This window comes from Haliotis asinina, chromosome 15, assembly GCF_037392515.1.
Source record: "Haliotis asinina isolate JCU_RB_2024 chromosome 15, JCU_Hal_asi_v2, whole genome shotgun sequence".
NCBI classification, from domain to species: domain Eukaryota; kingdom Metazoa; phylum Mollusca; class Gastropoda; order Lepetellida; family Haliotidae; genus Haliotis; species Haliotis asinina.
The window spans coordinates 3,615,305-3,629,418 of record NC_090294.1 but is presented as its reverse complement, the minus strand read 5'-3'; the positions used below and the strand labels follow the sequence as shown (position 1 = coordinate 3,629,418).

At 37.8% G+C, this 14,114-nt stretch overlaps 1 protein-coding gene across 1 annotated transcript in view; it reads left to right on the top strand.

The window, feature by feature from the left end:
- Window positions 1-645: 645 nt before the first annotated feature.
- LOC137265580 (fibroblast growth factor receptor 2-like) overlaps window positions 646-14,114 on the top strand; it is a 33,637-nt gene continuing 20,168 nt past the window's right edge. The window contains exons 1-2 of the mRNA XM_067801000.1: window positions 646-785; window positions 11,351-11,516. Coding sequence (XP_067657101.1) covers window positions 11,432-11,516 — 85 coding nt within the window. The 5' untranslated portion in view covers window positions 646-785; window positions 11,351-11,431. The remainder of the gene's footprint in view (window positions 786-11,350; window positions 11,517-14,114) is intronic.

Sequence of the window (14,114 nt, the reverse complement as noted above, 5' to 3'; positions counted from 1 at the left end):
TTCTATAGTTGAAATTCAGTGTAACATACCCTTTTCGTTTTATAAATGTGCACCTTTGTTATTACACATCTTCAATACGCCTCAGAAACATATTTTAGATTTTGGGGTAAGGGAAATATACCCATTTTAAAAATGTTTGATAGTGAGATTTAGATAATTTCAATTACTTGTAGTATATCCGTAGGAAACCTATTTTATTCCATTTTCTTTTTTATGGTATGTTTATTCGGTGTTTGGAGTCGAGGCACTCCTGTTATTCATTGTGAATAAGTGAAGTGAAGTCATTATATGTATTTAATATATATGTTAGCCTTATTAGTCTTTTTGGCATAATTAAAATCTTCTTTTTAGAACAAAAAAAATGCAAATTCATACATGTTTAGACGTCGCAGACAATTTATAATTAATCTGAAAGCCTTGATGAGATTTTTAATTATCTCAATTAATTTGGCGTCAGGTACGTGACAATGCTTATGTATATACAATCTATCTCAGCGTCGCGTCACTTTTCACGTTTTAATCTTGATATGAGTATTTCCTGTGTAAGGGAGCGACCCCTGCATCCCCCTTTATTCCATGGCGTCTTTCACTCGGGGGGTCACGTGGTCTGTTGCTTTGAATGGGTGATCACGTGACTATCCTCAGAAGCTCAAGCGAAATAGTCGTGGAGATACACGGGATATAACGGAACTTAGGTAGGGTGAAACTCGGACTTCGTGTATTAGAATCGGATTCTAACGGACTTTACTTGTGTGCAGGATATTCATGGAGTAACGAACAGTTAGGTAAGTTTTGTGAGGAAGTCTGAAGCGGTGACGTTGAGAAATCCACTCGATGTCACCGATTTAAAGGGACAAAAATCACGTATAATATCCTCGAATGCCGATACACAAGTAGGCTAGGCTTGCCCATGCGGTCCTTGAGTTCGGCCACGGTGGCTGTGAAAGCTTGCTTGTTGTCAGAGTTATGGATTTAAACGTTTTAGACGTTACGCTGATGTTGTTTGTAGATTTTACTGGAAGTTATTGTGTTACAAAAGTTGCTCAGGAGTGCATGCTTAGGAATTTGACAGGGTTGCAGACCAGGGAGCATTGATTTTTGTCAGTGGGTGCTGCACAGATGTCGGTAAAAATGTCTTGCAAAATTATTGTGAAATCTCTTATCACAGTACAACATATTCGGTCAAAAAATGAAGTTGTACTTGAGTGAGAGAACGTTTGACTCAATGAGGCAGACGACACGGATCGCGAAGTTGTTTAAAGGACAACAAAGTTCTCTAAAGTTTTGAAGTTGAGCAGGTGCCCGCTTGGTCCTCTAAGTAAACAAATATTTCTTCGCCTCAATGGTAAGGGTGTGTTTAACGGGGTACCTCGGGATTCGAATCTTCTTTGTGAGTGTCCCTTCATATGACATCTTCACTATCAAAAGCGAAGTTCAGGGGCCTAGCTTGAGGGCTTTTGTCCCCTGATGCGATCGAACTTCGTATCATCTTCTACACGCGAGCACCCAAGCGTTGCAATGTCAAATGGGGTGGCTGAATGCTGTAATGTGGGTGAGTGGGGGGTTAAATCTACCCATCCTTGATATTTAAAATGTGCATAGAAATTACTACTATTGCTTTACATATTCAGTCTTAAAATTCCACTGGCTTATAATCATACATTAGATGTTCAATTTAATTTTTTTGTGAGTTGACATGCAAGAAACACAAATACTATCATATCAATTGTTAATAAATCGATACACTATAAAATAACATCTTCGACTTTGGTATGTACGTTTCGGCGTCCAAGTTTCATCTCTACCTCCTTATTCTGCATATTAACGTAAATACACACGTGAATAGAAACCACTCTGGCAATGTGCTGTAAGGGAATGTCCTTTATGTTGAAAAGGAAATATTTTCTCAGGCCTCCAGTTGGTCAGTAGATTGTGATTTGCGCGGGAAAAGGGGTCATACTACTGGGTTTGTTGACACAACACGGGGACCCTAGTGGCTTCCACGATCACTTGTTGCTTGTGCCGCTGACATGACTCAGAAACTTGGGCAACTGGGACTTGGATTTAATGTGTGAGGTGTACGGAGTATTCTGATAAAGCTCAATCTTTTCAACACATGGATTGATTTGGAATCGAGGATTATACAAGTCATCTGACAAAACACATTTTTGGATTGGGGTGTACATACAGTGTTGACGATCTTCTGGTAATTTGGACAACTTTTGAGGATCCATTTTTCATCTCTTTTTTTAGGTTATCTGTTATCCCAAAATTTTCAGATTAAAGTGTTTAATGGTTTAAACATGTAAACTACTTTTTAGCCTTTGGTATGTGTATTTGGTATGTTAACTAAATTATAGATGTTAAGTTTGTTTGGAAGAATGTATTATTCAATGAAAGTAAAAGATTTTCTGCAGTTAAACCTGTGCATTATGTAAAAGCTGAATCAAGTGACAGGCTTATTTAGTTAGATTTGTGGAGAATGCAAACAAAGTGAGAGACCCTGCCAGTTTTATACAAACTATGGCTCAGGGCAACGGAACCAACATGGCACACAGCAAGTCAAATCTATCCAGTTTGTTTTCAGAGGAAACTTGAATCTTGTATGTTCTGTAAAGATAGCAGCCTTCAGACTACACTGATCAGAGAAAATGGAGTAAATGTTCGTGAATTTGCAAGATTAACAAAGCAATTTCTGTTGAATTTATTATGTGTAATAAAATTTAATTACGTTAATGTAGATTTTTAATCTCTCTAAGATAATGGTTAAAAGAAGACTTAGTTTATATCACAGATTGGAACACCAAATAAGTGCCAGTATTGGCTGGAATCCAGCAGAGCCAAGTTTTCTAAGTTGTAAGGAGTCTTTAGCCTATGAGAGTGGATGGTGGAAGTTCTCTCTCAGTATGGAAGGAGAGGAGGGGGTGCCAGCCAGTCAGGTTACAGAAGAAGGGGGAGGGGGAGGGATAGAGGCAGGGAAAGTTGTGATTGGCGGAGGGGCGCGTTAATTACTCTCAGATGTAGGAAAGAGATGATAAACTATATAGGTAGTTTCCTGTAGGCCTGGTCCACCAAGCTTCTAGCATTTGGATTACATCAAAGTTGTTTAGAAGCTGCATCCTTAAGTTCAGAATTTAGGCTTGGGTCTGGAGTCATGGAAGCAGGTGCTTGTTAGGGAATAGCAATAAGAATAGCATCACAATTTGCCAAAGTTTGTAGTGGTTGTGACAAGGGAATGTAGTGTCATTCTTTGCATGAACTTGGTGTTTGCTTTGTCAAGTTTTCACCTAGGACTTTGCAATCCATTTCTGTAAAGAAACGTACTTGCTATTAAATGCTTAATGAAGAAACAAATATCTTTACACATTATTGCATCTGAGAAACATCTAGAAACAATTGACCCTGACTAGCTGTAACAATATTGGTTTGACATGGGGAGATGGTTTAAATTTACTGTGAAAAAGTTTGGACATCTGTAAACTTTAATTCCAAGAAAAACTTCTGATGTATTTTGGCTGTGGTTAACAACACCATTTTTTCAAAACAGTATGACAGCAATGTCACTGTAGACTGTTGCCCGCACCTTAGTGCAGGTACCTTAGGCTTCCTCTAAGCTTCTCCTAAAATTCCTTATAAGAGAATCTAAGCCAGCTTCCCTTCCCCACCAACCCAGGGACCAGATTTGTCACTGGCTTGACCCAGCCACTGACAGGGTAGGTTTAGTCCCATTTCCTGTCTATGCTTACAGATAATTTATTCTTGAAAACGAAAACATTAACAGTTCCAGAGAGACAAATGCCAAGACTTTAGGATGATTTATGGAGCCATGTGAATTATAAGGAATCCTTATTGATTGTACAGAGTATGTGGCCATGTTGAAATGTTAGCAGTGGATGGTTGAAGGAGTGGGGAAGTTAGAACATGTGCACACTTACACACTGCTTTCCGTCAACTTGCCAAACAAGTTTGTTGAGACAATACTCTGAAAAATTGGAAAAAAGACATAATCATGGACTTATTTATTACTGTTACTCTTAAGACAAATAAAATTGAAAGTATGTTTTCACCAGAAAGAAATCAGTCTCTTAATCCCTGAAGAATTTTAGCTGTAACAGCTCTGGTGAAAGTGTTCAGAAATTGCCAGACTTGAGGTTCTTGTACTTATCACAATCTTAAGTCATAATGTAGGGGTCTCCAGAGAACCTCACTGTCATACCTTCCAGATCCCCAGACCCCTATCTTCAAATGGTCTTGTGTGTGTATAACTGACATATATCTTGCACAGGTAACATTTGACAAAAAAATGATTTTATCCCTCATATTAGATTTCTACATTAGCTGGAACTAAACCTAATTTGTTTAAGCCTTATGACCCTAATTGGTATTTAAGCTTTCTTATATGATGTTTATGGGGAGCATGAGCCATTTAACTAGATAAGTAATCAGGCTGTAAATACACCAGGGCCTGTACTGAGGAAGCCAGATCACCCAGAAGGAGTCCCCTACTGGGCGGAGGTACTCACGACATCTTCAGCAGCTTCATTAATGGTGGATTACGTGAGATGTTGCCTGATTACCTGGTTATGACCCTGGCTTGAGCTCATTTGGATTCACCCCTCATGTCATGCCTTTCAGGCAAACTGCAGTAAATTATAATTGTTTTTGTTTTTTTTCAGTACACTAACCCCTTGATAATTATTTGGTGGATCTGGAATAGTAAATATATTTCTTTTTTTGACAAAAGTATCCTTAGGAATCACATTATTCTTGATAATGGATGCCATTAGACTGCACAGTGCTTTCTGGCATTGTAGTGATTGGTTATGAGATTGTTGAAATTGGTAACTTGTGGAACGAAGTGTCAGTTGAAGGGAAGCTAGATATCATACACAGTTGTGTATTTGGTGGAAGAGCGAGCTGTAGATATTTTCCCACAGGAGAATAATAGAAATTCTGAAACATGATGTTCCTGTAAACAAGTATAATGTAGGTCCATATTGTCAGTATTGTGTTAGACTGACATATCTGACACTTGCTTGTCCTGTCTGTGGGTATGGCTCTCTTCTTAACACAAGGACAAGTGCCATGTGTTCACATCATCAGAATGACTTTAGCTTTGATCATCGAGATATGGAATCACTTTCACCCTCCATTTAGCGAGGAAACGATTCTTGACCTGCGATAAAACTGGTCTACCATACTTTTTAAGGGGTGGTGAAGACGTAGGTCATATCCAGTACGAGTCTGTTATTGTTGGAGTCATAATCTTGTATAAGTTGTGACAGATTTACAATGTAGGTATTTTTCTGATGATAGAAAAAGCGATTATAGATCCTACAAAAATAATTGTTTTCAGACATTTTCCCAGTTGTCTTTATGGAGACTTTCGGGGTTCTTCCTGGGTGGGTTAAGATATTTAGATTTTTTGTTTGGCATGTTTAATATGCGTACCTGTTTCAATATGTGGGCCTTTTGAATCTGAAGTGGCAATTTGATTGTCAAATGATCAGGAATTAGTCTTGTGTCAAATGATGAATTTTGAATGTTGATCATTTTTCATGTTTTACGTTAATATATTTAACATTGATTTCTTGCTGAGTACACTGATGATGGTGAAATCAATGAGCCTTATACTCTACACTGTAGGTAAATATATCTGTTGTAGAAAAATATGATTTCAAGTTAAACTACACACGCTAGTGTTAAGAAATGTGACCCCATTACTGTCCACAAATTGACTTCTAAGTGCTGGAATTTCATTCACACCTCCATTCTTTGTTAAGATGCTAGGTCAACCCCACACATAAACCCTCTTGAAGTTGCGGAGTGACCCCACCTTCGTGACCAGAACAGATTGTGGAGAGCATGAGGACACACACATTGGGATATATTGCCATCTCAGCATCTTGTATCATATCATTAGATACCTGAGTCGCCAAATTATATCACCATGGGCCCATGTAGTTTCATGTTTTGCAGCTTTTCGATTGTCCCTCTCTTCATGTTCCCCGAGTGTGTGGTGTAGGTCACCTTGTCGACTGAGTTCAGAGTTAGGACGGGAGATAAGGTTGTGCCTTTTGTATCCTGAGACCTCTGTTGAAGATGATGTTGTCAGGGTACTCTCCACATCACTGGTTTATCTTGGTTTGTCAAGATTTCTCTCGTCTTCTCTCGTCTTCTCAGCTTTTGTTACGAAAAACAATAACACAGTGGCGCTATCTTTTTGTAACACACATTGTAGTATCTGTTGTCACAAGCATGACAGTAGCATCAAAGTCTTGTCATGTTTTGTCTAATCAGCGAGATTATTATACAAGCCCGCTATTGATGAATTACAGTAATAAACATGGAGCTTAATTATTACACTGGTTCCAAGCGGTGAACTACTTTGAAAAAGATGGGAAGTTTTTTATCCACATAATAACTGTTTTTTCTTTTGTTTTTTTTTTTGAAGGAGTTGGTGTGTAATATGTTTTTTTCAATTTAAAGATTGATAAACCAATGATGGAAACACATGGCACTGTTACCATGAGACACCCTTAGTGAGAAGTCAGTAGTTTGTCAACTGAACTGCTCATTTTTGAGATGTGAAGGAAGGTATATATCTATATATTACATATAAAATTAAACAAGCCAGTTTGGCCTTCCTAGATTTTGTATTCACAAACTGGAGAAAAAACAAACTGGATAAGGGTCACCATGGTGGGAACATATTTTGCACAGATTTCCCACTTTAGGCAGGAGACACCAATTCTTTATACAAAATAACACTTATCATAATTTGGCAGTCTGTGAAAAGTTTAGCAGGCATAAAAACGATCCTGCATATGGTAGAGATTGTCCCTGGTCGGCCTAGAAAATAGTGTTCCTGTTCTTTCAGACGAATGTGCCTCTGACATTCCCCAGCAATTATTATTTTTCTGCTTTTGTTTGTAATGAGATGATGGTATTCCTGGATACTTTGCTATTAGGATCTTCCATGTTGCCAAATTGCACATTGTTTCAACGTCCCATCATGTTAGGTATCTGTTCCTGTCGCCATTTCTGGACTGATAGATACCAATTTATCAGTCCAGAACTAGTCTTGAACTGGTAGAGCTCAAATCAGTAAAAAAACGCTTTTGTTGTTCAAATGACTAACCACTTGGTCACAATTGCATTCTCTCGCTTACATCATGCTACACTGATTTAATCAGCCATGGAAAACATTTACAGTGAAATAATGTTTCATCAATAGCATTTATGGTATTGTGGGCCATTGCATTATGGGAAGAATGTTGCCCACCTTGAAATGTCTCCTTAACAATAAACGCTGGAATGCTGCTTGATTGTGATTCAGGAAATTGGTATGCAGATAATCGTCTCATTTTGTACCAAACCAGCTGATGGTAGCTGAGTTTGCTGTACTTAAGATAACATCTTAGTTGAATTGTTTTCTAACATCAAGACACGAAAGAAAATGCATAGACGTGTGAATGTTTTTCATGCTGATTTGAATCACTGCATGATTTTTTTTAACTACAGCATTTCCTTGATAATAATATAAATGTATATCTGGTAAATAGATGTGAAAATATATTTTGGATTATTTTGTTGGACATACAGTGTATATCATGGCATCAATAGCTAGACACTATGTTCCTAAGTGGAATTTTATACATGCGCTTTGTACATGGTACTTGACAGATGTGTTATCCATTTTGTACAATATTCCAAGATAAAGATAATTCTTTGTAGGTGTGGTATTGTCTCCCGACAGAGTACCAGCACCAAAATACAAAACACTTCAGTTTAAATTTGATTTCTTGGGTAACCTGAGTGTTTATAAATATTTTTACTTTAAAATTGCTCTTGTTGGAAGCAGTGGCTTCACATTCCATTTGATAGGCCAGTTGGAATTGAGTCCAGTATGTTTGAATAGGGTGCTTGAGGGGACAGTCATGTTTACAGACCTTAGCATTCAGACAGAACACATCTTTGTCCCTTAAACCCAGTAAACAAAGCCAAGGAAATACAAATACAAAGGGTGGTATCCTTGTTCATGTGGTCTAGCCCGCAATCTTTTTGTCCTAATATAGCATACTACCTCATACAGGTGCCTTCCCAGCAGTGAAAGCAATAGGAGCCAAACTATGTCCCTGTCTTTTCCATTTGTTTGATGTAGTAATGTTTTAACCCTTTCGTTAAGTATGTTAGTGGTCTACGTAACGAAGGGATATTGTCACATTAATTCAAAAGTATCCTGTGTACATGATGAAATATTGTGTATTTACTAAAAAAGTACTTCCTACTGAAGGAGGAAAACGTTCTTGAGCCTACTGTGTTTCTTTGAGAAAGCTTATTTGAGAAGAATCTCACCTGTAAAACCTGTTCTCCAATTACAGAGAAAACACCTCAACCTGTGTAAGAACAATATACAGAGAAACCTAAACAAGGTTTATTGGCAAATGTTTATCATTACAGCTAATTAATCTTTTGTTTAGTGTCAAACAGTCACACCTTTGAACTTGGACTGTTTATATAACATTTCCATCCACAGTGATCCAGCGATTGTTGATTAATTAGGGTAGCTGTCACGGAAACACATGGGATACAATGGTGTATTGTTGACTTATCAATTATCTCTACTGTTAACTGTCATTAAAACACTCTCCCTTTGTTGACATGTTAATTTCTTAATTACTCTGAGTACCCATGGGTGATAAATTAACCAGACCCAAACGATGACTATCATTTAGTTTGCTGACTTCCATGGGATAACTTTTTTGTAGACCTGGTGTGTCTGAAGATTATTAGGTTCACCTGGGCAGGTATGCATTGTCTGAAAATTTATTTACTGTCACAGATTATAGTACCTTGAAAATAGCACACAATGTAGTTCACATGTTATATCTTCTGTGGTAAAACTGTGTGACACTCTTACATATATAGTACATTAATATGGGCACTTGTCATTGGATGCATTGTTATTAAGCAAATATAATCCTTAACTGTATCCATTCTGGATTTCTGTATCTCTATCCACAAGGGATATGGGTTGAATATAATTGTTATGTCACTGGCTATAATGATAAATAGTACAATAAAGCAGTTGTGACTGGAGGCTATGTATTATATAATGACATCATAGGTATGAGTTATGTAAGAGGAAGTGGTAAGACTGGACTGTTTGACCACAAGCTCTGCGGTGATATAGTGGTTATCACACAACTTGTGTTCCTTCTCCTTCACATACAGTTAAACATACAGAAGATGTCACATTGTCACTCTCTGATAGGTTGCATGTCAGTCCGAGTGTCATGTTTCATATCAGTCACAGTTCTTTTTCTGAGAAAATGTAAATATATTCATTATGAAAACAGCATTTGGTTTCACCTTGCATCTAGGACATGTAATTACTTTTTTCGTTGTGGTTTCTGAAAACAATATTACTTGCTTCAAGTGAAGATCGTGCATGGGTCATGCCAGCCTAAAGGGGCATTTGGGATGTGCACCATCAGTTTTAAAAAGTAGTATTTCAGTCCCAAATGCTTCCAATCTTTCATTGGCAATTTCAGCATAGGTCCTGTTTTTAAGTCACTGTGTTCTCTTCACAACTGGCAGGGAATCCATGCTATTTAATTGCTTCCACGTTTATAGAGGGTGTTAAGATCCAAATTTTAAACTGTTCAAGATTCAGGAACTGGGTCAAACAGGGAAAAGTAAGTCAACTGTGAAATTTCTCTAGCCGCTTAAAAGCTGCCCATGTTTATGTTAGGAATTGCTTGTATGGAATTGGCACAGACCAGTGTGCTGCCTCTGCTGAAGTAAACCACTTATAATTTTTGTGAGAAACTGATGATTCATCTGTGAAATCTTGGAATTGATGAACAACATTGTTCTGTACTCAGTGAGGTCAGCACACAGTTAGTGTTTGTGGGCTGTAACTCTTGGTCGAGTTTGTGATGAAACGTCATTAGTCTGAGTGCTTGATAGCTGTGCAGATCAGAAGAAGACTTCATTGTACATGAGTGAGTGAGTTAAAAATTAAAGTCACATTGGCAATATTTCAGCCTGGTACATATGTACCAAAACAGCAAGGTACTGAGCAGGAATTAGAATGGATGCCAAATGGCATAATGCGTATTCTTACAACTTTCAGTGTATAATGTCTAAAACAAATATCACTGTTATGTTGGTCACCAGAGGATGTTTTCAAGTTTTAGAAATTTCATTCATATTAGAATTGGAAACTTTTGATAATTATGGTTAACATCAAAGAGCTATGATTAAGCTTATTAAAAACCAAAACAGGATGTCCAAGGTGTGAACAGGGAATTAAGACCCTTTCATATGGTTTGGAGGTCACATGGTCTCTCTAAGGGTCAGGGTCACTGCAGGGAGTCAGGTCATGTGCTGGTAGGGGTCAGAAGTGATTAGTAGCCAATGGGTGGGCTCAGAAAGTAGTGCAGACACTTTGGCTAGCACGGTTGTCAAACCATTGGTATGTTGGTAGGGATTAAGCTTTTAGGGTATTAAGAACATAATTACTGCCTTTAAAAACTTGTAGATTTATTTTTTTTAGATTTCATTGATTTTAAGGACTTACTTAGCGTGACAGACATGTCAGGTTTGTTTCTTGAGAAAAAAGTCTTTGAGAAGATTTAGATTTAAGAGGAATGTGAGCATGTTGGAAATGAGTCATGCTCGGGGACAGTGATCACTGTGTACAGAATGCATGTGTTGTGAATGTTCTTGATGTCTGTGCTGCTACCATGGGAGTTGGTTGTGACACAGTCAGATATGACCGTTCATGTCCAAATATAAAAAAAACTTTAAAAAAACTTCCTATGAAACACAGGATGATTATAGATTTGTGAATGAAAATCTCACCCTCTCTGGCTTGTAATATATTCATGTATTCCCCTTTTATTGTTCTTATTCTACAGGTGAGGGCTTTGTGGGATATTTATGCAAATAATGTCTAAATGTGGCATGTTCAGGGGGTCTGTGATGGCATCTGGAGTGACTGTGATGGACTTTGAAGATGTAGGATGGTCTGGGGCAGGGATGCATGATTAATTAAAGTGTTAAGCTGGGTTGAGAACGTCCCCCATGTCTGGCTCCCCTACTGACTGAGAATGCCACCTAGGAAGGGTTAATAAGGTGATAGGAGGAGGCACACACAGGAGGGTTAATTGGATACAGTGATAGACCATGGAATGTGTCCTCTCATATCACATGTCAGAAATAGATGGTTGACCACATAGGAATTTTTTTGTAAGAATTTAATGAAATCATGAACCTTACTTTATAATATTTGCGTGACTCATGTTTCTCTGGTTACTGATGTTATTTCCTTTTTTTTCAGTTTGATCATCTCAAGGATGTTGTAGCAGTTATTCATGGGATTGTACACGAGGATGTGGTAGCTGATATTGTGTGATATATCATGGCACTTACCTGCTGTCTGTGTATTCTTTCTGTGATTCTAGTCAGTTGTGTGCAGACTTCATTACAACAGGAAAAATCTACAGGTGGGTGTTTCTTTTTAAATGTTCATTTAGTTTTAGGAAATTATTATTACATCTCATTTTAATGTGCAGTGTTTGCCAGTTTCAGGAGACGTCTATTGAAAATATCTAACATTTTAAATATATCTAACATTTACATTGAAGTCATCTCACAATAAATGTTTCTTTTCAGCATACTTGTTTCCATACGAACGGTTTCACATTCACGTTTTGCTCTGATTGTTAACTTGCCAAAATAATTGGATGTTGTTAGTGCAAGTATATGTCATTAGTCAGATTCCTTAAAATAACTTGTTATAACCATGATGAGTGATTTGGTACACATACTTGATGAAGCAATATGTTTGGGTCAGTTATGAACTCTCACAAATGGTTTTCAAGGTTCATGTGGCATAAGCTATTCTTTTGTCCACACAAGAATACAGGGTAGAAGCAGACATGTATGTCAGCCATAGAAAAGCTTCATAAATGACTGATAAACCAGCAAGCTATTTAAGGTGTAGTTGTGTCTGTTGTGTGCAAAGCAGTTTCTGATATGTTACTATCCTTGGCTTTGATAACCAATGACAGTAGTCATGAAAGGTGGGAGATAAATATTTTATTCATCATGTAGGTCTTTTGGTTGCTTTTATTATGAGAAAAAATTGAGGTTCTTTGAGATAGCTTCATTCATTTGTAACAATGACCGAAACTATTGTGAAAATATAATTGTTTGTAGGTCTGGAATTTGACAGAAATTCTCATGAAACAACAATTATGTAAAAGAAAGCATTGTTGTATACACATTGCTGGAAAGTGACCTGAGGCTATTCCACATAATTATTGCCTTTCTGGGTTTTATGCTGAGGTTTGCAGAAATGACAACCAAGGTATCATGGGACGTACCACTACTGTTGATGGGGGGAGAAGTGATCAGTGACGTTATGACAGGTGGTTACTACATATTGCCAAATCCTCTTTTCGTATCATGGTTCTCTGCTCATGCTCTCAGCCACAAGTCTGATGTGAAAATTTACAGGTTGCCATGGTAATGGCTTTCTGTTGCCTAATACAACATTAATTCACCAGCATTTACCAAGATGTAGTTGCAGACAAGTATGGCAGGGGATAAGTATGGTGGTGGAATTTGGACTTTTTCAATCAAGTGGGAAAGATCTCAAATTGTGGAATATTTGCTGCCTAAAATTGTGTTGAATTTTGTCATGAAACCATTGTGTTAATTTTCTTCACAAATGCTTGGCGAAGCATATAAATGGGTGGTGGGTGGTTGTCTTCCATTCTGATTCAAGAAACAAGAGCCAAGGTTGTGTACTTTGATCCATGGATTTGTCCACAATGGTCTTTGTTTCAGCATTTTGTTCCTGATGCAGAGTTTACAGGATGTGGCAATTCATATGGGCAGGGCTTTCAAGTGCTAACTCCAAAGAAAATTCCTGCTAATAAAACCATAACTCATGGGGATATTTGAGGAAATGGTAGATTGGGTTTCTTGGGTAGGTGTAGCGCCAGATGTTTCTCAGGCACTTGTTAAATTAACATCTACAGTAACTGAATATGCTTATGAAATTTATGAGACAGTTTAGCATCAATGTCTTCTTTATTGTAAGAATCAGAGAGTTCAACCACCAGTGGCTCATTTCATGAGGACTTTTCCGTGAGAAAAAGACAAAACTGTTAAAGCTATTTGCAGTCATTGGAAGCGTTGTTTACGTTTCTGAGATTTGAAAAAGGGCTGGTTCTAATTTTATAATTATTTCCAAGCTATTTTGATGATCCTGTTTATGTTCTGAAGGGAACTGGAGGTTTCAGTTGCTGTGATGATTCATTGTAGGTCAAACATTGTGAAGCTATTCCGGTAGCCATCTTGGAATGGACACAAACTCAGCACCCAGCTTGAATTTTGGACATCGTGTCTGTATTTAATATTAGTCAGGCAACCTTGGTGGAATGTGATCCAAACGTCAGTCCTTATGATCCAACTTCTCACTAGTGCTCAAACATGCCCACATGGTTTGCTGGTATGATCAGTAGGAGACATATCTTTACAATATAAATTTTCAGAATAGACTCAGGTTTCGGTTGGGAAAACAAATACATTTATTGGTCCAGTTTTCAGTTGGTGATGATTGGAAGGACATGCAGTCACACATGCAGAGAATCAAACCTGATCCTTCAGCATGTTAAGCCTACCACACCTTACTTAACTATCTCTTACATTAAACAAATCCAAGTCAAAATACTTCTTCTGTTGCTCTTTATAATGGATTCCAATGTATGCATCTGTTGCTAATATTGAAGACCTTCTGCATCACTGTACATTGATTCCTCAATGTGATTAGTGCGTCCTAGTGCATGCTGGATACTATTTTCTTGCAACAGATTTAAACTTGAAAGTTTGAATTTCACTACAAATCATACGATGTAGAATCCATACCCAAACCATTGGTACACATGGCGATCATCAGATTCAGCATAGCATGGTCACTTCCTGTTGGATCGGTCAACAGGAACCCACGATGACTCCCAGATGTGGATCTCCATCATAAGTCAATCAGGAGACTAGCCTGCAGTCATCTTGCTTCCTCTGGCCTTTCCGCAGTG